Below are 27,811 nucleotides of genomic sequence, written 5' to 3'. Positions count from 1 at the left end.
ACTAAAAATTCTCTGTGTTCCATAATTATTATAAGCCAGGCAATTAAGCCGGACTGGGAAATGTGCAAAATATAATGAGTATTGTGAGTGTTAATTGTTCAAGGGAAATGTGTTTCCAATCAGCAAATATACATACTTATTACAGCTTTTTGTTCTGAATATTAATATTTTTAATCTTAATTTTAAAGCTAGACCTTACCTCAGGTTGCCTTTATTTGTGGCATATTTAATGTGGTTGCAAATGGCCTCAAACATGCCGCTCGTAGTGGTCACATAACGACAATCAAATACCTATGGAAACAACGCAAAACATACATATATAGAAACATTAAGCATTAAATTGTTCTTTCCCCCAAGGGGAGCTTTTCATGTGAAAATTCAGCTTAAAATCTGGCTTCTGGCAGCCAGTTAGAAAATATAAAATCAACGGTATTTGCTGTGCACAAAACTAAGAGTCAAAACAATTGTTTTTTCATGAATTTTAAGTGCCAGTGTGGGGGAGGGAGGAGGCTCTAGAGCTGTCCAACGGGGCGTATGATAAATGTGACATAAATTTCTATGTAACTTCCACATTTGCTTTGTTTTCTGGCATGAGGTCGCTTTAATAGAGCGAGAGTGAGTGGGGACAGTTGTTCACAACTTGTTCATACATTGAAACCCTTTTTCAATTATTACGCTTCAATAAATTTTTTCAGCAATATTTCAGCTTTTCACTCTCGATTCCCCTTAGCCCTGTTTTATCTCCTGCTGGCTGGGCCTTTACAATTGTTTTTTTCACACCTGCTTTTGTGGCTTTTACCTATTTTTTGGGGATCTGAACTGGACTAGAGCCAGAGTCCTTAGAGTTGGCTTTATGGGATTTCTGTGTGGCAGCCGACACTCGAAACTGGGAATTCATTTTCTGGCTTCCAAGGAAGCGACCCGGGTGTGCCCCTCTTCATTCGATTTTCTGCTGTGTTGGTTTCTGGCCTTGTTTTTGTTGTCATCGTCCCAAGGGGGCGTTGCCAATGTAAAACGAGTTTCCTAATTAAGTTTGGAAAGCGGTCGAAACCGAAAACCCTTTTTAAGTGCTTTGCCCACACATATCTCATTTCATTTAAAGCAAAGTTTTCCACACCCATTTTTTTTATTCTCTTCTATGAAAAAACATGTTTAAGTGGTATTGGATAACTTTTGCCGGCTCTTTTTTAATTTAATGAAATATCACATGATAAAGTTAAATTATGTAGGAAAAGGGAAAATGTTTTTACTGAATGTAACATTATGAAAGCATAGCAGAGGCTTTTGTTCTCTAAAAGAGAGGGAAGTCGAGTCTTTAGGTATGTTTTTTATACAAATTATTATTAAGTATACAAAGTTTGGAACGGAAAACTTTGTTTTGTGGAAAAAAAACAGCGAAATAATAATCCTTCTTAGGCATACAAATCTAAATTATACATATTAAAAATATTGGAATATATATTATTAAAAAAAACTATGGCCAAAGGAAAAATTAATTAACAATTGCAAGCTGCAAGGGTATATATACTTCAGCTTCCCGAAGTTAGTTAACTTTAGTGCTAAATTTCTCAAAAATTCACGCGAAAAGCATACACTTGTTTCGTCATATATCTTCATATATAATTTGCTTGGCAAGTCACACACATTGAAGGTGACTTTAGTGTCACCTTTCCTTACTTGTCTCCTGGAAAATTTGTTTTCTTCTCCTCCTCCTTCTTTCCTCCTAAAAGTTCTCAGTTTCCCCTAATATATACACGCAAGTCATTCAAATGGAAATGCAAATCTGTTCACACATTGCCAGGCGCAGACACACAGCCAACTATACTGCTGATCATCATTATAATTTGTATTTGTGTATATACTACCCCCTAGGAGGAGGAATATTTCTTTTTTGGTTAAATTAAAATTTACGAGGATTTGCATTTCAAATGACTGCTCTTTGTTTCTTGTCTAGCTTGATTCCCTTCCCTGCTCTGACTTCTTGTCGCGCCTCCGACATTTGTTTTGGTAGAAGAAGGCATAAATCCAGAATAATGTGGCAGAGACATAAGCACACATATTATATGTATATATCTGTGATTTGTGCTCTGACAAATTTGCTTGACTATTTCGTTGAATTGCACACATTTAAGCCCTGATGAATTGTTATCATATTTTGTGCTGGATGATGATAGCTGAGCTGAGAGAGGTCATGAACTAAGTTGAGGCACCCTGATAAATCGATGTCGTATGCTTTTGTTAAATGTAGCTTGGTTTTCTTTTAGATAAATATCACATATTCCTGAATATTGGAGTATATTCCAGGATTTTCAAGGACCCACCTGCAGCTTGGACCACTGTATCCGGCCAATGCAACGTGAAGAATTGCGCCAGGCCAATTTGGCTCCGTAAATCAGCTCGGTTTCTGTGAGCTGATAATGGCCCGTGGCCTCGATGCTTTGGCGCACCTGTTTCCATCGCGTTTCGTGGGCGGTGGATGATGTACTGCAACCGAGATAAAGGATAACAAAAGTCACTCGTAGCATGATTAATTATATATGCAGAAAAACCCAAACCATTTCGAAAAAAAACCTGTTGATGAAACGGGCTCTAAGAATAATGGTTATGATAGCATTAATTAAAGCTTTGCCCTGTTAAATGCTAATTAAATTTACTCCACCCAACTCACCGCTTTATCGAGGTAAAGTATTGCTCCAAAAAGTCCTTGGCATGCTCCAGGATCAGGTCCGTCTTGCGAGCCTCCACCGCCGCATTTCCAATGTGCATAATGCTGCCCGTACAGGTGGCCTTCGAGCAGGAAAGGATCTGCGGATGAACAAACAAATAAGTCATCAACTTGACAATGAAAACAGTTTGTGCCGCTGCCTTATTTTTTGACAGCTTTAATTAAAGAAACATAATTGCTCATTTAGGTAATTAAATTTTTATTGGCAATTCCCCTGCAGGGCTGCCAAGGAAAACGAGAAGTTGGCAGATAGAGGGACAGATAGAGAGCAACAATGCCAGCAAAGATGAAAATGAAATTAATATAAAAAAAGAAGAAGCAAGGAAAATGAAGGGACAAAAAACAGAGGTATAAGCAAAAGTCCTGGAATCAGCAGAGCTCTCCATTCGGAGGGAAAACGTTTAAAAAGCATTTCACTGTCAATTGCGGATGCTGCCTCCCACTGCCTGTCCTCCTCAGCTTTTCTTTCCTGTGAACGCTTTTCCCCCGTAACGTAAGCCAGCAGCTTCTTGTGTTTTTTTTTTATGATGCGTGTCGTTGTAATTTTCATTTGCACTCCCTCTCGACGCACCTCAGCTTTTCCTTTACCTGTCTCGGTTTATTTTCCCGACGGTTTAATTTACTCAACGCCGCACTCTCTCTTCCCCTCTCTAGGCAAGACGACACTACAATCCACCCAAGACACCCGCGGTCATAATTAGTTTGTTTTTCCAGGCAGTTTAGCTCTTGAATTGGCTTAGCCAAGTGCGGCATAAAAACCGCTCAAGTGTCGCAGAGTCTAACTAAAAAATTTCATGCCGCGTTGCTGCTGCAATTATGTCACTCATACGCAGTGTGTGCCACAGAATCAGCAGCAACTTGGCGAAGTTTACGAGACAATTCCTTGCTAAATTGCGGGGTAGAAGTTGATGGTAAAAGGAGTAAGTCAACTGTTGGAGGATTAGGTGATGAAGTGAGCTCCAAGAAATTAAGTGGATTAAAGGGGGAAACGATTGAGTTGTCGACTGTTCAGTCTATTTAAGGGGAATAGCTAAAGTTATGTCTATATAAGCTCTGTAAGTTAAGTTATTAAAAGCATAAATAAAAAGATTGTTTGTGTTTGAATTATTTGAATAAGAAATCTTAAATAAAAATTAAATAGAAATCCTGAAAAGCAATTTAACATTTTGGTATTTTATATGAGTAATTCTTTGAGTCGATATTTACCTAAATTTAATGTCACAATTTTGATTATAAATAAAATTTTAAAAATAAAAACCCATAAAACCCCACTCGAAAATGACTCCTTCACAGAACTACAATCTTCTGACTGAACCTACAATACCATTGTTTAGTCGATATTTCCCTATATTTTATATACCAATTTTGTTAATAACTCAAATTTAAAAAAGTCATAACTCTGCCAAAAATGCATTAATTTCAATTCGGAAACCTTTCCTATGCTATTTTTTATTAGGGCAATAAAACTGCATACTTAGTTTAGAATCTAATTTTTTTGTCGATTTTTGACAATTTTAATGATGTAACAACCCCTTATCTTTTTTTGCAAAAATGGACAACATTTTCAAAAAATTTTTTTCCTCGGAACATAGTTAGATCGATTCACCTGTTGATGCTGATCAAGAATATATATGATTTATGGGGTCGGAAATGGCTCCTTCACAGTTTTACAATCTTCCGACTAAACGTTGAGTCAATATATATCTTTATTTTATATGGCAATTTTGTCTTTTAACCAAATTTTAAGAAATTCACAACAACCAAAAATGCATTAATTTCAATTCGGAAACCTTTTCTATATTAGTTTTTATTATGGCAACAAAAATGCATACTCAGTTTACTCGGAAATAAGTCCTTCACAGAACTACAAGCTTCTGACTGAACCTATAATACCATTGTTTTAGTCGATATTTCCCTATATTTTATATACCAATTTTGTTAATAACTCAAATTTAAAAAAGCCATAACTCTGCCAAAAATGCATTAATTTCAATTCGGAAACCTTTCCTATGCCAGTTTTTATTAGGGCAACAAAACTGCATACTCAATTTAAAATCTAAATTTTTGTCGATTTTTGACAATTTTAATGATGTAACCTCTTATCTTTTTTTGCAAAAATGGACAAAATTTTCAAAAAAATTTTTTCCTCTGAACATAGTTAGATCGATTCAGCTGTTGATGCTGATCAAGAATATATATGATTTATGGGGTCGGAAATGGCTCCTTCACAGTTTTACAAGCTTCCGACTAAACGTTGAGTCAATATATATCTTTATTTTATATGGCAATTTTGTCTTTTAACCAAATTTTAAGAAATTCACAACAACCAAAAATGCATTAATTTCAATTCGGAAACCTTTTCTATATTAGTTTTTATTATGGCAACAAAAATGCATACTCAGTTTACTCGGAAATAAGTCCTTCACAGAACTACAAGCTTCTGACTGAACCTATAATACCATTGTTTTAGTCGATATTTCCCTATATTTTATATACCAATTTTGTTAATAACTCAAAGTTAAAAAAGTCATAACTCTGCCAAAAATACATTAATTTCAATTCGGAAACCTTTCCTATGCCAGTTTTTAGTAGGGCAACAAAACTGCATACTCAATTTAAAATCTAATTTTTTGTCGATTTTTGACAATTTTAATGATGTAACCCCTTATCTTTTTTTGCAAAAATTGACAAAATTTTCAAAAATGTTTTTCCTCCGAACATAGTTAGTTCGATTCAGCTGTTGATGCTGATCAAGAATATATATGATTTATGGGGTCGGAAATGGCTCCTTCACAGTTTTACAAGCTTCCGACTAAACGTATAGTCAATATTTATCTTTATTTTATATGGCAATTTTGTCTTTAAACCAAATTTTAGGAAATTCACAACTCAACCAAAAATGCACTAATTTCAATTCGGAAACCTTTCCTATGTTAGTTTTTATTATGGCAACAAAAATGCATACTCAGTTTACTCGGAAATAAGTCCTTCACAGAACTACAAGCTTCTGACTGAACCTATAATACCATTGTTTTAGTCGATATTTCCCTATATTTTATATACCAATTTTGTTAATAATTCAAAGTTAAAAAAGTCATAACTTTGCCAAAAATGCATTAATTTCAATTCGGAAACCTTTCCTATGCCAGTTTTTATTAGGGCAACAAAACTGCATACTTAGTTGAAAATCTAGTTTTTTGTCGATTTTTGACAATCTTTTTTTGCAAAAATGGACAAAATTTTCAAAAAATGTTTTTCCTCCGAACATAGTTAGATCGATTCAGCTGTTGATGCTGATCAAGAATATATATGATTTATGGGGTCGGAAATGGCTCCTTCACAGTTTTACAAGCTTCCGACTAAACGTTGAGTCAATATTTATCTTTATTTTATATGGCAATTTTGTCTTTAAACCAAATTTTAAGAAATTCACAACTCAACCAAAAATGCATTAATTTCAATTCGGAAACCTTTCCTATGTTAGTTTTTATTATGGCAACAAAAATGCATACTCAGTTCACACGGAAATAAGTCCTTCACAGAACTACAAGCTTCTGACTGAACCTATAATACCATTGTTTTAGTCGATATTTCCCTATATTTTATATACCAATTTTGTTAATAACTCAAATTTAAAAAAAAAAGTCATAACTCGGCCAAAAATGCATTAATTTCAATTCGGAAACCTTTCCTATGCCAGTTTTTATTAGGGCAACAAAACTGCATACTCAATTTAAAATCTAATTTTTTGTCGATTTTTGACAATTTTAATGATGTAACCCCTTATCTTTTTTTGCAAAAATGGACAAAATTTTCAAAAAAATTTTTTCCTCTGAACATAGTTAGATCGATTCAGCTGTTGATGCTGATCAAGAATACATATGATTTATGGGGTCGGAAATGGCTCCTTCACAGTTTTACAAGCTTCCGACTAAACGTTGAGTCAATATTTATCTTTATTTTATATGGCAATTTTGTCTTTAAACCAAATTTTAAGAAATTCACAACTCAACCAAAAATGCATTAATTTCAATTCGGAAACCTTTTTTATATTAGTTTTTATTATGGCAACAAAAATGCATACTCAGTTCACACGAAAATAAGTCCTTCACAGAACTACAAGCTTCCGACTGAACCTATAATACCATTGTTTTAGTCGATATTTCTCTATATTATATATACCAATTTTGTTAATAACTCAAATTTAAAAAAGTCATAACTCTGCCAAAAATGCATTAATTTCAATTCGGAAACCTTTCGTATGCCAGTTTTTATTAGGGCAACAAAACTGCATACTCAATTTAAAATCTAATGTTTTGTCGATTTTTGACAATTTTAATGATGTAACCCCTTATCTTTTTTTGCAAAAATGGACAAAATTTTCAAAAAATGTTTTTCCTCCGAACATAGTTAGATCGATTCAGCTGTTGATGCTGATCAAGAATATATATGATTTATGGGGTCGGAAATGGCTCCTTCACAGTTTTACAAGCTTCCGACTAAACGTTGAGTCAATACTTATCTTTATTTTATATGGCAATTTTGTCTTTAAACCAAATTTTAAGAAATTCAAAACTCAACCAAAAATGCATTAATTTCAATTCGGAAACCTTTCCTATGTTAGTTTTTATTATGGCAACAAAAATGCATACTCAGTTCACACGGAAATAAGTCCTTCACAGAACTACAAGCTTCCGACTGAACCTATAATACCATTGTTTTAGTCGATATTTCCCTATATTTTATATACCAATTTTGTTAATAACTCAAATTTAAAAAAGTCATAACTCTGCCAAAAATGCATTAATTTCAATTCGGAAACCTTTCCTATGTTAGTTTTTATTATGGCAACAAAAATTCATACTCAGTTCACACGGAAATAAGTCCTTCACAGAACTACAAGCTTCCGACTGAACCTATAATACCATTGTTTTAGTCGATATTTCCCTATATTTTATATACCAATTTTGTTAATAACTCAAATTTAAAAAAGCCATAACTCTGCCAAAAATGCATTAATTGCAATTCGGAAACCTTTCCTATGCCTGTTTTTATTAGGGCAACAAAACTGCATACTCAATTTAAAATCTAATTTTTTGTCGATTTTTGACAATTTTAATGATGTAACCCCTTATCTTTTTTGCAAAAATGGACAAAATTTTCAAAAAATTTGTTTCCTCTGAACATAGTTAGATCGATTCAGCTGTTGATGCTGATCAAGAATATATATGATTTATGGGGTCGGAAATGGCTCCTTCACAGTTTTACAAGCTTCCGACAAAACGTTGAGTCAATATTTATCTTTATTTTATATGGCAATATTGTCTTTAAACCAAATTTTAAGAAATTCACAACTCAACCAAAAATGCATTAATTTCAATTCGGAAACCTTTCCTATGTTAGTTTTTATTATGGCAACAAAAATGCATACTCAGTTCACACGGAAATAAGTCCTTCACAGAACTACAAGCTTCCGACTGAACCTATAATACCATTGTTTTAGTCGATATTTCCCTATATTTTATATACCAATTTTGTTAATAACTCAAATTTAAAAAAGCCATAACTCTGCCAAAAATGCATTAATTTCAATTCGGAAACCTTTCCTATGCCAGTTTTTATTAGGGCAACAAAACTGCATACTCAATTTAAAATCTAATTTTTTGTCGATTTTTGACAATTTTAATGATGTAACCCCTTATCTTTTTTGCAAAAATGGACAAAATTTTCAAAAAATTTGTTTCCTCTGAACATAGTTAGATCGATTCAGCTGTTGATGCTGATCAAGAATATATATGATTTATGGGGTCGGAAATGGCTCCTTCACAGTTTTACAAGCTTCCGACAAAACGTTGAGTCAATATTTATCTTTATTTTATATGGCAATATTGTCTTTAAACCAAATTTTAAGAAATTCACAACTAAACCAAAAATGCATTAATTTCAATTCGGAAACCTTTCCTATGTTAGTTTTTATTATGGCAACAAAAACGCATACTCAGTTCACACGGAAATAAGTCCTTCACAGAACTACAAGCTTCCGACTGAACCTATAATACCATTGTTTTAGTCGATATTTCCCTATATTTTATATACCAATTTTGTTAATAACTCAAATTTAAAAAAGCCATAACTCTGCCAAAAATGCATTAATTGCAATTCGGAAACCTTTCCTATGCCTGTTTTTATTAGGGCAACAAAACTGCATACTCAATTTAAAATCTAAATTTTTGTCGATTTTTGACAATTTTAATGATGTAACCCCTTATCTTTTTTGCAAAAATGGACAAAATTTTCAAAAAATTTGTTTCCTCTGAACATAGTTAGATCGATTCAGCTGTTGATGCTGATCAAGAATATATATGATTTATGGGGTCGGAAATGGCTCCTTCACAGTTTTACAAGCTTCCGACAAAACGTTGAGTCAATATTTATCTTTATTTTATATGGCAATATTGTCTTTAAACCAAATTTTAAGAAATTCACAACTCAACCAAAAATGCATTAATTTCAATTCGGAAACCTTTCCTATGTTAGTTTTTATTATGGCAGCAAAAATGCATACTCAGTTCACACGGAAATAAGTCCTTCACAGAACTACAAGCTTCCGACTGAACCTATAATACCATTGTTTTAGTCGATATTTCCCTATATTTTATATACCAATTTTGTTAATAACTCAAATTTAAAAAAGTCATAACTCTGCCAAAAATGCATTAATTTCAATTCGGAAACCTTTCCTATGTTAGTTTTTATTATGGCAGCAAAAATGCATACTCAGTTCACACGGAAATAAGTCCTTCACAGAACTACAAGCTTCCGACTGAACCTATAATACCATTGTTTTAGTCGATATTTCCCTATATTTTATATACCAATTTTGTTAATAACTCAAATTTAAAAAAGTCATAACTCTGCCAAAAATGCATTAATTTCAATTCGGAAACCTTTCCTATGTTAGTTTTTATTATGGCAACAAAAATGCATACTCAGTTCACACGGAAATAAGTCCTTCACAGAACTACAAGCTTCCGACTGAACCTATAATACCATTGTTTTAGTCGATATTTCCCTATATTTTATATACCAATTTTGTTAATAACTCAAATTTAAAAAAGCCATAACTCTGCCAAAAATGCATTAATTTCAATTCGGAAACCTTTCCTATGCCAGTTTTTATTAGGGCAACAAAACTGCATACTCAATTTAAAATCTAATGTTTTGTCGATTTTTGACAATTTTAATGATGTAACCCCTTATCTTTTTTGCAAAAATGGACAAAATTTTCAAAAAATTTGTTTCCTCTGAACATAGTTAGATCGATTCAGCTGTTGATGCTGATCAAGAATATATATGATTTATGGGGTCGGAAATGGCTCCTTCACAGTTTTACAAGCTTCCGACAAAACGTTGAGTCAATATTTATCTTTATTTTATATGGCAATATTGTCTTTAAACCAAATTTTAAGAAATTCACAACTCAACCAAAAATGCATTAATTTCAATTCGGAAACCTTTCCTATGTTAGTTTTTATTATGGCAACAAAAATGCATACTCAGTTCACACGGAAATAAGTCCTTCACAGAACTACAAGCTTCCGACTGAACCTATAATACCATTGTTTTAGTCGATATTTCCCTATATTTTATATACCAATTTTGTTAATAACTCAAATTTAAAAAAGCCATAACTCTGCCAAAAATGCATTAATTTCAATTCGGAAACCTTTCCTATGCCAGTTTTTATTAGGGCAACAAAACTGCATACTCAATTTAAAATCTAATTTTTTGTCGATTTTTGACAATTTTAATGATGTAACCCCTTATCTTTTTTGCAAAAATGGACAAAATTTTCAAAAAATTTGTTTCCTCTGAACATAGTTAGATCGATTCAGCTGTTGATGCTGATCAAGAATATATATGATTTATGGGGTCGGAAATGGCTCCTTCACAGTTTTACAAGCTTCCGACAAAACGTTGAGTCAATATTTATCTTTATTTTATATGGCAATATTGTCTTTAAACCAAATTTTAAGAAATTCACAACTCAACCAAAAATGCATTAATTTCAATTCGGAAACCTTTCCTATGTTAGTTTTTATTATGGCAACAAAAATGCATACTCAGTTCACACGGAAATAAGTCCTTCACAGAACTACAAGCTTCCGACTGAACCTATAATACCATTGTTTTAGTCGATATTTCCCTATATTTTATATACCAATTTTGTTAATAAGTCAAATTTAAAAAAGTCATAACTCTGCCAAAAATGCATTAATTTCAATTCGGAAACCTTTCCTATGCCAGTTTTTATTAGGGCAACAAAACTGCATACTCAATTTAAAATCTAATTTTTTGTCGATTTTTGACAATTTTAATGATGTAACCCCTTATCTTTTTTGCAAAAATGGACAAAATTTTCAAAAAAAATTGTTTCCTCTGAACATAGTTAGATCGATTCAGCTGTTGATGCTGATCAAGAATATATATGATTTATGGGGTCGGAAATGGCTCCTTCACAGTTTTACAAGCTTCCGACTAAACGTTGAGTCAATATTTATCTTTATTTTATATGGCAATTTTGTCTTTAAACCAAATTTTAAGAAATTCACAACTCAACCAAAAATGCATTAATTTCAATTCGGAAACCTTTTCTATATTAGTTTTTATTATGGCAACAAAAATGAATACTCAGTTTACTCGGAAATAAGTCCTTCACAGAACTACAAGCTTCTGACTGAACCTATAATACCATTGTTTTAGTCGATATTTCCCTATATTTTATATACCAATTTTGTTAATAAGTCAAATTTAAAAAAGTCATAACTCTGCCAAAAATGCATTAATTTCAATTCGGAAACCTTTCCTATGCCAGTTTTTATTAGAGCAACAAAATTGCATACTTAGTTGAAAATCTAATTTTTTGTCGATTTTTGACAATTTTAATGATGTAACCCCTTATCTTTTTTGCAAAAATGGACAAAATTTTCAAAAAATTTGTTTCCTCTGAACATAGTTAGATCGATTCAGCTGTTGATGCTGATCAAGAATATATATGATTTATGGGGTCGGAAATGGCTCCTTCACAGTTTTACAAGCTTCTGACAAAACGTTGAGTCAATATTTATCTTTATTTTATATGGCAATATTGTCTTTAAACCAAATTTTAAGAAATTCACAACTCAACCAAAAATGCATTAATTTCAATTCGGAAACCTTTCCTATGTTAGTTTTTATTATGGCAACAAAAATGCATACTCAGTTCACACGGAAATAAGTCCTTCACAGAACTACAAGCTTCCGACTGAACCTATAATACCATTGTTTTAGTCGATATTTCCCTATATTTTATATACCAATTTTGTTAATAAGTCAAATTTAAAAAAGTCATAACTCTGCCAAAAATGCATTAATTTCAATTCGGAAACCTTTCCTATGCCAGTTTTTATTAGGGCAACAAAACTGCATACTCAATTTAAAATCTAATTTTTTGTCGATTTTTGACAATTTTAATGATGTAACCCCTTATCTTTTTTTGCAAAAATGGACAAAATTTTCAAAAAATTTGTTTCCTCTGAACATAGTTAGATCGATTCAGCTGTTGATGCTGATCAAGAATATATATGATTTATGGGGTCGGAAATGGCTCCTTCACAGTTTTACAAGCTTCCGACTAAACGTTGAGTCAATATTTATCTTTATTTTATATGGCAATTTTGTCTTTAAACCAAATTTTAAGAAATTCACAACTCAACCAAAAATGCATTAATTTCAATTCGGAAACCTTTCCTATGTTAGTTTTTATTATGGCAACAAAAATGCATACTCAGTTCACACGGAAATAAGTCCTTCACAGAACTACAAGCTTCCGACTGAACCTATAATACCATTGTTTTAGTCGATATTTCCCTATATTTTATATACCAATTTTGTTAATAAGTCAAATTTAAAAAAGTCATAACTCTGCCAAAAATGCATTAATTTCAATTCGGAAACCTTTCCTATGCCAGTTTTTATTAGGGCAACAAAACTGCATACTCAATTTAAAATCTAATTTTTTGTCGATTTTTGACAATTTTAATGATGTAACCCCTTATCTTTTTTGCAAAAATGGACAAAATTTTCAAAAAATTTGTTTCCTCTGAACATAGTTAGATCGATTCAGCTGTTGATGCTGATCAAGAATATATATGATTTATGGGGTCGGAAATGGCTCCTTCACAGTTTTACAAGCTTCCGACTAAACGTTGAGTCAATATTTATCTTTATTTTATATGGCAATTTTGTCTTTAAACCAAATTTTAAGAAATTCACAACTCAACCAAAAATGCATTAATTTCAATTCGGAAACCTTTTCTATATTAGTTTTTATTATGGCAACAAAAATGAATACTCAGTTTACTCGGAAATAAGTCCTTCACAGAACTACAAGCTTCTGACTGAACCTATAATACCATTGTTTTAGTCGATATTTCCCTATATTTTATATACCAATTTTGTTAATAAGTCAAATTTAAAAAAGTCATAACTCTGCCAAAAATGCATTAATTTCAATTCGGAAACCTTTCCTATGCCAGTTTTTATTAGAGCAACAAAATTGCATACTTAGTTGAAAATCTAATTTTTTGTCGATTTTTGACAATTTTAATGATGTAACCCCTTATCTTTTTTGCAAAAATGGACAAAATTTTCAAAAAATTTGTTTCCTCTGAACATAGTTAGATCGATTCAGCTGTTGATGCTGATCAAGAATATATATGATTTATGGGGTCGGAAATGGCTCCTTCACAGTTTTACAAGCTTCCGACAAAACGTTGAGTCAATATTTATCTTTATTTTATATGGCAATATTGTCTTTAAACCAAATTTTAAGAAATTCACAACTCAACCAAAAATGCATTAATTTCAATTCGGAAACCTTTCCTATGTTAGTTTTTATTATGGCAACAAAAATGCATACTCAGTTCACACGGAAATAAGTCCTTCACAGAACTACAAGCTTCCGACTGAACCTATAATACCATTGTTTTAGTCGATATTTCCCTATATTTTATATACCAATTTTGTTAATAAGTCAAATTTAAAAAAGTCATAACTCTGCCAAAAATGCATTAATTTCAATTCGGAAACCTTTCCTATGCCAGTTTTTATTAGGGCAACAAAACTGCATACTCAATTTAAAATCTAATTTTTTGTCGATTTTTGACAATTTTAATGATGTAACCCCTTATCTTTTTTTGCAAAAATGGACAAAATTTTCAAAAAATTTGTTTCCTCTGAACATAGTTAGATCGATTCAGCTGTTGATGCTGATCAAGAATATATATGATTTATGGGGTCGGAAATGGCTCCTTCACAGTTTTACAAGCTTCCGACTAAACGTTGAGTCAATATTTATCTTTATTTTATATGGCAATTTTGTCTTTAAACCAAATTTTAAGAAATTCACAACTCAACCAAAAATGCATTAATTTCAATTCGGAAACCTTTTCTATATTAGTTTTTATTATGGCAACAAAAATGAATACTCAGTTTACTCGGAAATAAGTCCTTCACAGAACTACAAGCTTCTGACTGAACCTATAATACCATTGTTTTAGTCGATATTTCCCTATATTTTATATACCAATTTTGTTAATAAGTCAAATTTAAAAAAGTCATAACTCTGCCAAAAATGCATTAATTTCAATTCGGAAACCTTTCCTATGCCAGTTTTTATTAGAGCAACAAAATTGCATACTTAGTTGAAAATCTAATTTTTTGTCGATTTTTGACAATTTTAATGATGTAACCCCTTATCTTTTTTGCAAAAATGGACAAAATTTTCAAAAAATTTGTTTCCTCTGAACATAGTTAGATCGATTCAGCTGTTGATGCTGATCAAGAATATATATGATTTATGGGGTCGGAAATGGCTCCTTCACAGTTTTACAAGCTTCCGACAAAACGTTGAGTCAATATTTATCTTTATTTTATATGGCAATATTGTCTTTAAACCAAATTTTAAGAAATTCACAACTCAACCAAAAATGCATTAATTTCAATTCGGAAACCTTTCCTATGTTAGTTTTTATTATGGCAACAAAAATGCATACTCAGTTCACACGGAAATAAGTCCTTCACAGAACTACAAGCTTCCGACTGAACCTATAATACCATTGTTTTAGTCGATATTTCCCTATATTTTATATACCAATTTTGTTAATAACTCAAATTTAAAAAAGCCATAACTCTGCCAAAAATGCATTAATTTCAATTCGGAAACCTTTCCTATGCCAGTTTTTATTAGGGCAACAAAACTGCATACTCAATTTAAAATCTAATTTTTTGTCGATTTTTGACAATTTTAATGATGTAACCCCTTATCTTTTTTTGCAAAAATGGACAAAATTTTCAAAAAATGTTTTTCCTCCGAACATAGTTAGATCGATTCAGCTGTTGATGCTGATCAAGAATATATATGATTTATGGGGTCGGAAATGGCTCCTTCACAGTTTTACAAGCTTCCGACTAAACGTTGAGTCAATATTTATCTTTATTTTATATGGCAATTTTGTCTTTAAACCAAATTTTAAGAAATTCACAACTCAACCAAAAATGCATTAATTTCAATTCGGAAACCTTTTCTATATTAGTTTTTATTATGGCAACAAAAATGCATACTCAGTTTACTCGGAAATAAGTCCTTCACAGAACTACAAGCTTCTGACTGAACCTATAATACCATTGTTTTAGTCGATATTTCCCTATATTTTATATACCAATTTTGTTAATAAGTCAAATTTAAAAAAGTCATAACTCTGCCAAAAATGCATTAATTTCAATTCGGAAACCTTTCCTATGCCAGTTTTTATTAGAGCAACAAAATTGCATACTTAGTTGAAAATCTAATTTTTTGTCGATTTTTGACAATTTTAATGATGTAACCCCTTATCTTTTTTTGCAAAAATGGACAAAATTTTCAAAAAATGTTTTTCCTCCGAACATAGTTAGATCGATTCAGCTGTTGATGCTGATCAAGAATATATATGATTTATGGGGTCGGAAATGGCTCCTTCACAGTTTTACAAGCTTCCGACTAAACGTTGAGTCAATATTTATCTTTATTTTATATGGCAATTTTGTCTTTAAACCAAATTTTAAGAAATTCACAACTCAACCAAAAATGCATTAATTTCAATTCGGAAACCTTTTTTATATTAGTTTTTATTATGGCAACAAAAATGCATACTCAGTTCACACGAAAATAAGTCCTTCACAGAACTACAAGCTTCCGACTGAACCTATAATACCATTGTTTTAGTCGATATTTCCCTATATTATATATACCAATTTTGTTAATAACTCAAATTTAAAAAAGTCATAACTCTGCCAAAAATGCATTAATTTCAATTCGGAAACCTTTCCTATGCCAGTTTTTATTAGAGCAACAAAATTGCATACTTAGTTGAAAATCTAATTTTTTGTCGATTTTTGACAATTTTAATGATGTAACCCCTTATCTTTTTTTGCAAAAATGGACAAAATTTTCAAAAAATGTTTTTCCTCCGAACATAGTTAGATCGATTCAGCTGTTGATGCTGATCAAGAATATATATGATTTATGGGGTCGGAAATGGCTCCTTCACAGTTTTACAAGCTTCCGACTAAACGTTGAGTCAATATTTATCTTTATTTTATATGGCAATTTTGTCTTTAAACCAAATTTTAAGAAATTCACAACTCAACCAAAAATGCATTAATTTCAATTCGGAAACCTTTTCTATATTAGTTTTTATTATGGCAACAAAAATGCATACTCAGTTTACTCGGAAATAAGTCCTTCACAGAACTACAAGCTTCTGACTGAACCTATAATACCATTGTTTTAGTCGATATTTCCCTATATTTTATATACCAATTTTGTTAATAACTCAAATTTAAAAAGTTCTAACTCTGCCAAAAATGCATTAATTTCAATTCGGAAACCTTTCCTATGCCAGTTTTTATTAGGGCAACAAAACTGCATACTCAATTTAAAATCTAATTTTTTGTCGATTTTTGACAATTTTAATGATGTAACCCCTTATCTTTTTTTGCAAAAATGGACAAAATTTTCAAAAAATGTTTTTCCTCCGAACATAGTTAGATCGATTCAGCTGTTGATGCTGATCAAGAATATATATGATTTATGGGGTCGGAAATGGCTCCTTCACAGTTTTACAAGCTTCCGACTAAACGTTGAGTCAATATTTATCTTTATTTTATATGGCAATTTTGTCTTTAAACCAAATTTTAAGAAATTCACAACTCAACCAAAAATGCATTAATTTCAATTCGGAAACCTTTCCTATGTTAGTTTTTATTATGGCAACAAAAATGCATACTCAGTTTACTCGGAAATAAGTCCTTCACAGAACTACAAGCTTCTGACTGAACCTATAATACCATTGTTTTAGTCGATATTTCCCTATATTTTATATACCAATTTTGTTAATAACTCAAATTTAAAAAAGTTCTAACTCTGCCAAAAATGGATTAATTTCAATTCGGAAACCTTTCCTATGCCAGTTTTTATTAGGGCATCAACTGCATACTCAATTTAAAATCTAAATTTTTGTCGATTTTTGACAATTTTAATGATGTAACCCCTTATCTTTTTTTGCAAAAATGGACAAAATTTTCAAAAAATGTTTTTCCTCCGAACATAGTTAGATCGATTCAGCTGTTGATGCTGATCAAGAATATATATGATTTATGGGGTCGGAAATGGCTCCTTCACAGTTTTACAAGCTTCCGACTAAACGTTGAGTCAATATTTATCTTTATTTTATATGGCAATTTTGTCTTTAAACCAAATTTTAAGAAATTCACAACTCAACCAAAAATGCATTAATTTCAATTCGGAAACCTTTCCTATGTTAGTTTTTATTATGGCAACAAAAATGCATACTCAGTTTACTCGGAAATAAGTCCTTCACAGAACTACAAGCTTCTGACTGAACCTATAATACCATTGTTTTAGTCGATATTTCCCTATATTTTATATACCAATTTTGTTAATAAGTCAAATTTAAAAAAGTCATAACTCTGCCAAAAATGCATTAATTTCAATTCGGAAACCTTTCCTATGCCAGTTTTTATTAGAGCAACAAAATTGCATACTCAATTTAAAATCTAATTTTTTGTCGATTTTTGAAAATTTTAATGATGTAACCCCTTATCTTTTTTTGCAAAAATGGACAAAATTTTCAAAAAAAATTGTTTCCTCTGAACATAGTTAGATCGATTCAGCTGTTGATGCTGATCAAGAATATATATGATTTATGGGGTCGGAAATGGCTCCTTCACAGTTTTACAAGCTTCCGACTAAACGTTGAGTCAATATATATCTTTATTTTATATGGCAATTTTGTCTTTTAACCAAATTTTAAGAAATTCACAACTCAACCAAAAATGCATTAATTTCAATTTGGAAACCTTTCCTATGTTAGTTTTTATTATGGCAACAAAAATGCATACTCAGTTTACTCGGAAATAAGTCCTTCACAGAACTACAAGCTTCTGACTGAACCTATAATACCATTGTTTTAGTCGATATTTCCCTATATTTTATATACCAATTTTGTTAATAACTCAAATTTAAAAAAGTCATAACTCTGCCAAAAATGCATTAATTTCAATTCGGAAACCTTTCCTATGCCAGTTTTTATTAGGGCAACAAAACTGCATACTCAATTTAAAATCTAATTTTTTGTCGATTTTTGACAATTTTTATGATGTAACCCCTTATCTTTTTTTGCAAAAATGGACAAAATTTTCAAAAAATGTTTTTCCTCCGAACATAGTTAGATCGATTCAGCTGTTGATGCTGATCAAGAATATATATGATTTATGGGGTCGGAAATGGCTCCTTCACAGTTTTACAAGCTTCCGACTAAACGTTGAGTCAATATTTCCCTATATTTTATATACCAATTTTGTTAATAACTCAAATTTAAAAAAGTCATAACTCTGCCAAAAATGCATTAATTTCAATTCGGAAACCTTTCCTATGTTAGTTTTTATTATGGCAACAAAAATGCGTACTCAGTTCACACGGAAATAAGTCCTTTACAGAACTACAAGCTTCCGACTGAACCTATAATACCATTGTTTTAGTCGATATTTCCCTATATTTTATATACCAATTTTGTTAATAACTCAAATTTAAAAAAGCCATAACTCTGCCAAAAATGCATTAATTTCAATTCGGAAACCTTTCCTATGCCAGGGCAACAAAACTGCATACTCAATTTAAAATCTAAATTTTTGTCGATTTTTGACAATTTTAATGATGTAACCCCTTATCTTTTTTTGCAAAAATGGACAACATTTTCAAAAAAATTTTTCTCTGAACATAGTTAGATCGATTCAGCTGTTGATGCTGATCAAGAATATATATGATTTATGGGGTCGGAAATGGCTCCTTCACAGTTTTACAAGCTTCCGACTAAACGTTGAGTCAATATATATCTTTATTTTATATGGCAATTTTGTCTTTTAACCAAATTTTAAGAAATTCACAACTCAACCAAAAATGCATTAATTTCAATTTGGAAACCTTTCCTATGTTAGTTTTTATTATGGCAACAAAAATGCATACTCAGTTCACACGGAAATAAGTCCTTCACAGAACTACAAGCTTCCGACTGAACCTATAATACCATTGTTTTAGTCGATATTTCCCTATATTTTATATACCAATTTTGTTAATAACTCAAATTTAAAAAAGTCATAACTCTGCCAAAAATGCATTAATTTCAATTCGGAAACCTTTCCTATGCCAGTTTTTATTAGGGCAACAAAACTGCATACTAAATTTAAAATCTAAATTTTTGTCGATTTTTGACAATTTTAATGATGTAACCCCTTATCTTTTTTTGCAAAAATGGACAAAATTTTCAAAAAAAAAATTTTCCTCTGAACATAGTTAGATCGATTCAGCTGTTGATGCTGATCAAGAATATATATGATTTATGGGGTCGGAAATGGCTCCTTCACAGTTTTACAAGCTTCCGACTAAACGTTGAGTCAATATTTATCTTTATTTTATATGGCAATTTTGTCTTTAAACCAAATTTTAAGAAATTCACAACTCAACCAAAAATGCATTAATTTCAATTTGGAAACCTTTCCTATGTTAGTTTTTATTATGGCAACAAAAATGCATACTCAGTTCACACGGAAATAAGTCCTTCACAGAACTACAAGCTTCCGACTGAACCTATAATACCATTGTTTTAGTCGATATTTCCCTATATTTTATATACCAATTTTGTTAATAACTCAAATTTAAAACAGTCATAACTCTGCCAAAAATGCATTAATTTCAATTCGGAAACCTCGCCTATGCCAGTTTTTATTTGGGCAACAAAACTGCATACTTAGTTGAAAATCTAATTTTTTGTCGATTTTTGACAATTTTAATGATGTAACCCCTTATCTTTTTTTGCAAAAATGGACAAAATTTTCAAAAAATTTTTTTCCTCTGAACATAGTTAGATCGATTCAGCTGTTGATGCTGATCAAGAATATATATGATTTATGGGGGCGGAAATGGCTCCTTCACAGTTTTACAAGCTTCCGACTAAACGTTGAGTCAATATTTATTTTTATTTTATATGGCAATTTTGTCTTTAAACTAAATTTTAAGAAATTCATAACTCAATTAAAAATGGATTAATTTCAATGCGGAAAGGCAAAAAAATCTAAATTTTTATAGATTTTTGATAATTTTAATTTATGTTTGCAAAACGATGTGTACCTTTCAACCGGAGATACATAGGTAGATCGAAATGTTCTATATAGCTTATTATATTTAAGAGATTTTTGTTAAATTTAATTAACAGCCTGCCAAACAACTAAACCCACATAGTATTTTCCGCCCACAAACTAAATCAGAAACGTTGTTAGAATGTTAAGGCCCTCAAAAACTAACCACCTTTGCTGGCAGCACACACGTTAAGGTAATAAAAGTGGTAATGGCTGTAAAAGTGGTAAGAGCATTAAAAGTTGCACAAAAGCAATACCAGTCACAAGTCGAGACCAAAAGAGAGGAAAAATCTAAGGATTAGACTGCAAATGGACCCAGAGGTCTCACTTTCCGGAAAGTCACATTAATTTCAATGCTTTTCTCTCTTCTCGTCGGGACTCGTCAACCGCTGCAGCCACAATAAACTGCAGTTGCAACTTAAAGCCACACACATTGCATTGTGTGCGTAGAACAAAAATGCAGAAGGCAGAATACAGAATGCAGCCCGCATAAACTTTACCAATTTTCACTCAACTGCGCAGCACTAATTTATGCAACACAAGGAGGCAGAGCTGGTGGCAGGAACAAGGCCCCGAAACAAGAGCAACTTATACCCAACGACAGCACACATGACAAGAATTTGTTATTTAGCAACTCAATGATGCCGAAGAGAGGAGAAGGCGGTGTTATTATAAGCCAGATTTACTGACTCGAAGGAAAAATAATGATTATTTTTCATGGAAAAAGAATCACGCGGGCTTTCAGTTTAAGAAAATAAATTCTTTTTTTCGGCGGGAATGCAAATAATTGCCAGCGCGCGACTGGTTAGCACTCAAAGTTGTCCAAAATTGTTTTATGTAAATATAAACAGAAGCGGAGCTGCTGCTGCTGCCGGAACCGGAAATTGTTGCAGCTGCAGAGCGTCACATAAATACAATACATATATATACAAGTACATATATATATATATGTATATATATAGAGGAGGCAAGGCTTTGAAAGTTTCTGGCGTGTAAGTTTGGTTTTCCTAGGGCCACGTGCCGCCCCAAACTCCTTTCCTGCCAGCGGCATTGCACCTCCATTCCCCCCAAAAAGGACTTCCACTTCGCGCCAAATTTGTTCTTTTTTCCGCCTTTTTCAGTGTTTGCAGCTGAATTATGAAAGACTGCAAGGGGAACAGGGGAGCAAGTGCTCTTGGGGAGCACTGTGCTTCATATCCGGTCAACAACGAACTGAAAATGCACTTGAACTACAAATAAATTTCATAGAAATAAACAAAAAATATTGAGTGGGTTACTTCGAATGATATTTTCCTGAAATTAAAGAACAAAACTCAATAACTTCAAATAAATATAGGAAAACGGATTGTAAGCCACCTCTAGGAAGTTCTAGAAGCAATACAATCAATATTAAAAATATAATAAATATGAAATTGTTACCCCCCACAAGTCCATTCCCATTTATTTTCCTGTAAAACCCACGTTGCAGCCAATTTGTGTTTCGGTTGAAAACCATTGGCACAAGCTTCCCAAGACGCCTTTTCCCATGGCCCTTGAAGGAATTCAAATATTAACTGCATTCAGTGGCAGTTAAGTTTGTTTTGCCACTTGTGCCTCACCTTTTGGCAACGAAATTGAAATTGCAATTGCAATTGCAAGGCAACGGGCGTGCACACAAATTAAATGAAAATGCTCTGTCTGTCTGTGGTAATGAAAAATGCAGGGAAAATATTTGCCCGAAAAGTTTTTCGGCAAAGTCGAGAAGAGCATGATATTAACACGAAAACCAAGTAAATAATAAAATGCTTAAAGCCACCGCTCCGGGAGCACCGTGGTGAAGCCAAGCCTTGAGGTTTGAGGGATGGATGGATTGGGCAGCATCCTTGCAACAACTTGGCGGCAGTAAAGTTTTATTAACTCCAGCAGCATCCCTGGAGCTCAGCGAACCGAAGGACTTCTCCCACATGCTTAAGACACTAAATCCCTGGTGTTAAATGCCCTCGATGTAAACTTAAATTGCCGCCAGTCGTCAGTCCATCGTTTAAGCAAAGCTTCGTTATTATAATTACCTGAGAGAGACGGAGGAGTGCCAGGGAGCAATTTGCATGTTGTTCGAGTACTTAAATAAAATGGCAAGCTGGTGCAAATATAATATTTTTGCATTGCATAATTTTGCGCACATTAAAAGGTAGTGTAAGTGGAGAGGGGCTACAGCGCCAAGGGGAAATGAAATTTGATTGTGAAAAAGGATTCGTAGCGCCATTTCCGTTTGTTGGCGTTGATGCTGACTTAATTAGCATAGAAACTGTAACTGTAACTATAACTAGAACTGGAGCTGGAACTGGGACTGAAACTGGGTCTGGGGAGTGTTCCTGGCAGGACCTCTTCCTGGACTAATTGAGGTTAGGTGTCCAACTTTAAAGCGACTTCTGACTTCTGACTGGCGCTTATGCAATTTGCAGCCGGGACCCAAAAACACCCCAAGTGGTGTCGGCTTAATGAGGTTCAAATCACCGGCGCTGCCGAGTCAGTTTTGGCCAACTTAGTTGGCCTTCTACGCGAAAGGTGTGCCAATTAAATTATGCAGATTGTGGCCTAAAGCCACCTCCGCATGCATTTGCTTAATGAGCCTGCCGCATATTCGAGCATTGATATACATTAAATATTTAAGGGGATATTAAGCACAGGAAATGTAAGAACTATATCAATTCCAACTGTAATTTGCATATGAAATTAATCCGAAATTATGACACATTTAAGGAAAGTAGGTTCTATACTCTTCCGCTTTCCAGACCCAAAAAAGAAACCCTTGAATATCATAATATTTCAAGTTCTATGTAAGAAATACTTGTAAAAAACTCCAACTTCAGTCACTTTATTACGATGAGAAAACTTTTGTCGGCTGGCAAACGAAAAAAGAGAGCAGTCCGGTGCCTTTTATTTAATCCAACAAACAGCCGGGGCACGCACTCGCATTTGGGCCAACTTTTGCATAAGGAAACTGCTGTAAAACGTTCCAATTGCCGGCAAGGACTGGTAGAAATTATATAATCAAAAGGAACGACCTTATAATACCTAGCAAGAATTTTTAAAAATATTAATACGTATAGAAAGAAGTTGTAAATTAGCCTATGATTCAATCTGATTAAGTTGAATTTTTCAATGTTTAGAATTTAAGTTTCAACTGGTATAATATCCATATATCCATATCTAACCAGGTTAGATCCCAATGACTCTGTTTACCTTGTTATAAACATCAAGCGACTTAGAGGAACAAGGCGTAATTTATACCTAGATTGGAGTCATAGTTGGTTATAGCCACATAATAAGGTAGTCCTTCTTGAAAACCAATATTCCTCATTTGTTTTCAAACCGCTGGGTATTACCAACAGCCAAACAAATAAACAAAAGGGACCCACATGCAGTCACACAAACAATTACATGGTCGGCTAACAGCGTCATGAGCATTAAATAACTCCAACAAGTATGCAATGCTTCTCGGATCCTTGCTCCTTGCTCCTTGCTCCCAGGATCCCTCCTTTCTACGCATACCGAGAACTCAAACTTTTTGCTCTTAGCCAGAAGTAAGTCTGGGTGGATGCTGAGAATTGTTTTACTGCCCTTTTATTGCAACCCAGCTCGTGCACGCACAGCTAGCTGGCTCTCCCCGGCGGCCACGTGCAGTGGGGCTAATTATAGCCAGGATTCGGCAGGATTCGTGACTCACCTCGCGACCCTTGCAGTGCAGCGTGTCGTAGACCTCGGGCCTGCCCTCGATGTTCTTCAGTCGCATCGGCTTGCGCATCAGCAGGCTGCGTCCCTCGTCGTCCAGGTGCATAAAGCTGCAATTCGGAGGCAAGATGAATAAATGGTGGCTAAAGCAGGTGGCAAGTGGGGAGTAGCTAGTGGCAAGTGGCTAGTGGCAGGTGAAAAGTTACCGCTAAGACAGAGAAGCTTTGCACTTTATTCGCGCAATTTGTCTCAAAGTATTTATTTAAAGGAACGTTTCTCTGACTCCCTAAGCTGCGTCTCTGTCGAGAAATAACTCAGCTGCTGGAGCTTGACTTGAATAATCCCTACTGCTTATAACATTCATGTCTCTAAAGTGGCTACACAGCTAGTGTTATCCCTTTTATTTACATTAATATTTATTTATAGATTTTTCCATTATTTGATTTTGTTTAAATAAATATTTATTATTTGTCTTAGATCAATTTAATTGTTAATACGGTCACCATATTCCTTAAGTTATTGTCTGTCAATATAGAAATATATGGGCTAAATTGGGCAAATAAATATTTCTGAAATCCTTTTTTGCGTAAGTTGCAGGGTTCCATAATTTTAGTAAGAAGCTAATAACAATGTGAAGGAGTCATTTCCGACCCCATAAATCATATATATACTTGATCAGCATCAACAGCTGAATCGATCTAACTATGTTTAGAGGAAACAAATTTTTTGAAAATTTTGTCCAATTTTTGCAAAAAAAAGATAAGGGGTTACATCATTAAAATTGTCAAAAATCGACAAAAATTTAGATTTTAAATTGAGTATGCATTTTTGTTGCCATAATAAAAACTAACATAGGAAAGGTATCCGAATTGAAATTAATGCATTTTTGGCTTAGTTATGCGATTTTTAAACTTTGATTTGTGGAAAAATTTGTCCATGAAAATATACCCTTAACTTACAAAAGAGATTTCCCCATTTCCCACAACGGAATTCTACCCTGCGTAACCACAGAAAACTTGTCATGTTTCTAACGAGAACTACTTCAGCTTAGTCTTTAGTCCTTTCGTTATCCTTTCACACTCCCCCGAGCAATTTATCACCTTTAGCCAGCACACTTGTATCTGCTGTATCCTTGATAAATGTGGTTCTTACCTGCCGGCACGCGACCGATAATCCTGTGACATTTTCCTCGGCTGCTGTTGGTTTTTGGGTGAGGGCGAAAGTTCTCGGGAACTTTTCCCCGACGCCGTGCCGCTGCCCGAGGCAGTGCATCCTGCCGCCTGGCCACTCGAGTCGAGCTCAACGACGATGCTGGTGTTGGTGCCACGACGTTCGCGAATCGGCGGCGATGATGCCGCCGAGATGCTGGCTCTCTTGTGGTGCTTCAATGGCGTGCCGCCACTTGACGAGGCGCCTCCACCACCAGCAGCAGCAGCTGCAGCTGCACCAGAGGTGGCTGCTCCTCCAGCATGGTCCACTTCATGGCAAGGCGAAGAGTCGCCACCGGCGGTCAAGGGTCCATTGCCATTCACTGTCGGGACTTGAGCTTTGATTTTTCTGCTATTTTGTTGCTGTGCAGCCTTTAGATGCTGCTGCTGTTGCAGTTGCTGCTGTTGTTGCTGTTGCTGTTGCTGCTGTTGCTGCTGTTGCTGCTGCTGTTGCAGCTGTGCCTGCTGTTGCTGCTGTGCATTTGGCGTCCTTTTGATGGTCACAAAGCGCAGGTTCTCCAATATCGATGTGAAATGCTGCGACATCTTGTCCAGGGACCTCCACTTGGTCCTCGGTCTCTCCCCTTTGGCTGATTGCTTGCCTCGTTTATTTAGAAGCCAACAGCCAACAGGTGAACAAACCACTTGGACAATCTCCTGTCCACCGAAGTTTTTTGATTAAATTCTGTTCTGAAAAACTTTGTGCGGTTTCTCTCTTTCTTTTTTTTCGGGAGACACGCTCAATTGGTTCACTGTGGATGAAAAAGTTTAGAACAGAAAGTTGTATAAATATAAAGGGAAACTTTAAATAATATACAGGTGTTATGAGCAGTTTAAATCGAGCAAATGACTCTAGTTGAGCAGAGTTTGTCTTTCTTGTTTTACACTTATATACTTTCTTCTGATTCACAGGTGTTCTTCCCAGTTAAAGCTTTTAAATAAGGCTAAGAAAGAGTAGAGTACATCAGCAACTTAACCATAAATTAATCTTAATATTGTTAAACAAATCAGTTAAATGATACATTTAAATATAAATATATTTATAATAAAGAGCATATTTCACTTAGTCTAAGCATTATCTTGGCCTTAGGAACCTTCCATTCACCGAATGTCATCAGACATCATCTGTGGCTGTGAGGCTTAACCTGCTCCTTGGCTTTTCCTGGCATCCACTCAAAATGCCTGAGAGCACCACAGAAAGGAAAACAATAAAAGGACAACCAACTCAGCTGGCTTTTAGCTACAAAAATAGACTTATGCACTCAGAGGCAGTCGGGCAATTAATTGATTGATTGATTAGGCAAGGCGAAGAGGCATAAAAGCACACAGGCAAGTTAAACCATATTAAAACAAAATAAACCGAAAATTGCGGTCATTATTTTGATTTGCCTTTGAGCACACAAACCGAGAAAACAAAGCAAAAACCCGAGCAAACAAACAATGAGGCTGTAATTAGAAGGCGAGATAGCATTTCATTTGGCATTCTCTGTGTGTGCCATCAAAGCGAATGAATTCGAATGATTCGGCATTTGATTTCGAATTTTAATGTGCGTCGAGAGTGCTCATTGAACTCGAATCGACAGGCAGGACATAGAAGGGTTGGGCAGGATCCAGGGTCATGATGATGTCCCCTGTCAACTGCAGCCGTCAGTTTCAAATTACCATTGAGTCTTTTGTAACATTTTAATAGGCAAATATTTGGAATGAAAATGTTTATTTGCACTTGATAAACCTTAGCTTACAATGTTATTATTTTATATATAAACACAAACACAAAGCCTTGAAAAATACTCTTGTTATGGCTGTGTATAGAATCATTTAATGAGAACCTTTAAGTTTAAATTTAATTAAGACTAAAACAATTATAATATATTCAGACATTTCTTTAAAATTTCCACATTTTTTCCAGCTTCTAGAAAAGCCAACGCACTGATGCCTAACAAATGAACGAGCCGCGAGGGCAAATGGTTTTTCCTGAGAAACAAAAAATAAAGGAGGGAAGCAGCCGCATCTGGTGCCCGGAAAAACAGCGTGAAAATTGGCTGCAGAATGAATGATTAAACCCTTCCGAAAGAAAGGGTTCAGCAGATGTTGTCTGCAACTTTTCCAGCTGTAATCAGCTGCCGCCTTCTCCATGGGTTTAGCGGAGTGTATAAATAGCTCTCGCCTGCCCGACAAATTAAAGGTAAACTAATTGAATTTTCATAGAGCGGTAAGGACTTCGTCACTTTTTGATTAAGAAAATTTATTGCGAGTCTGGCGGAGCTCCCCGCGCCGTAATTCTGGTCTGGTTTTGCGGTTTTGCAGCAGCAAATTGCCATAAAGATGCTTTTAATTGCTACAAATGTACATTCTGCCAGCAGCAAGCTCCGGA

At 33.8% G+C, this 27,811-nt stretch overlaps 1 protein-coding gene across 2 annotated transcripts in view; it reads right to left on the bottom strand.

The window, feature by feature from the left end:
* Positions 1 to 27,811, bottom strand: part of Nos (Nitric oxide synthase) — a 54,796-nt gene that overhangs the window by 22,268 nt on the left and 4,717 nt on the right. For both annotated transcript variants that reach the window (XM_020951742.2, XM_086830772.1), the window contains exons 2-6: positions 25,382 to 26,189; positions 24,225 to 24,339; positions 2,669 to 2,805; positions 2,322 to 2,484; positions 200 to 291 (exon numbers count right to left, since the gene is read on the bottom strand). In XM_020951742.2, coding sequence (XP_020807401.2) covers positions 200 to 291; positions 2,322 to 2,484; positions 2,669 to 2,805; positions 24,225 to 24,339; positions 25,382 to 25,983 — 1,109 coding nt within the window. In that variant the 5' untranslated portion in view covers positions 25,984 to 26,189. The remainder of the gene's footprint in view (positions 1 to 199; positions 292 to 2,321; positions 2,485 to 2,668; positions 2,806 to 24,224; positions 24,340 to 25,381; positions 26,190 to 27,811) is intronic.

This window comes from Drosophila serrata, unplaced genomic scaffold (genome assembly GCF_035046125.1).
Source record: "Drosophila serrata isolate PLE 108 unplaced genomic scaffold, ASM3504612v1 contig_240, whole genome shotgun sequence".
In the NCBI taxonomy this organism is placed as follows: domain Eukaryota; kingdom Metazoa; phylum Arthropoda; class Insecta; order Diptera; family Drosophilidae; genus Drosophila; species Drosophila serrata.
Note: the sequence above shows the minus strand (reverse complement) of the source record. Positions and strands in the feature narration are given on the sequence as shown.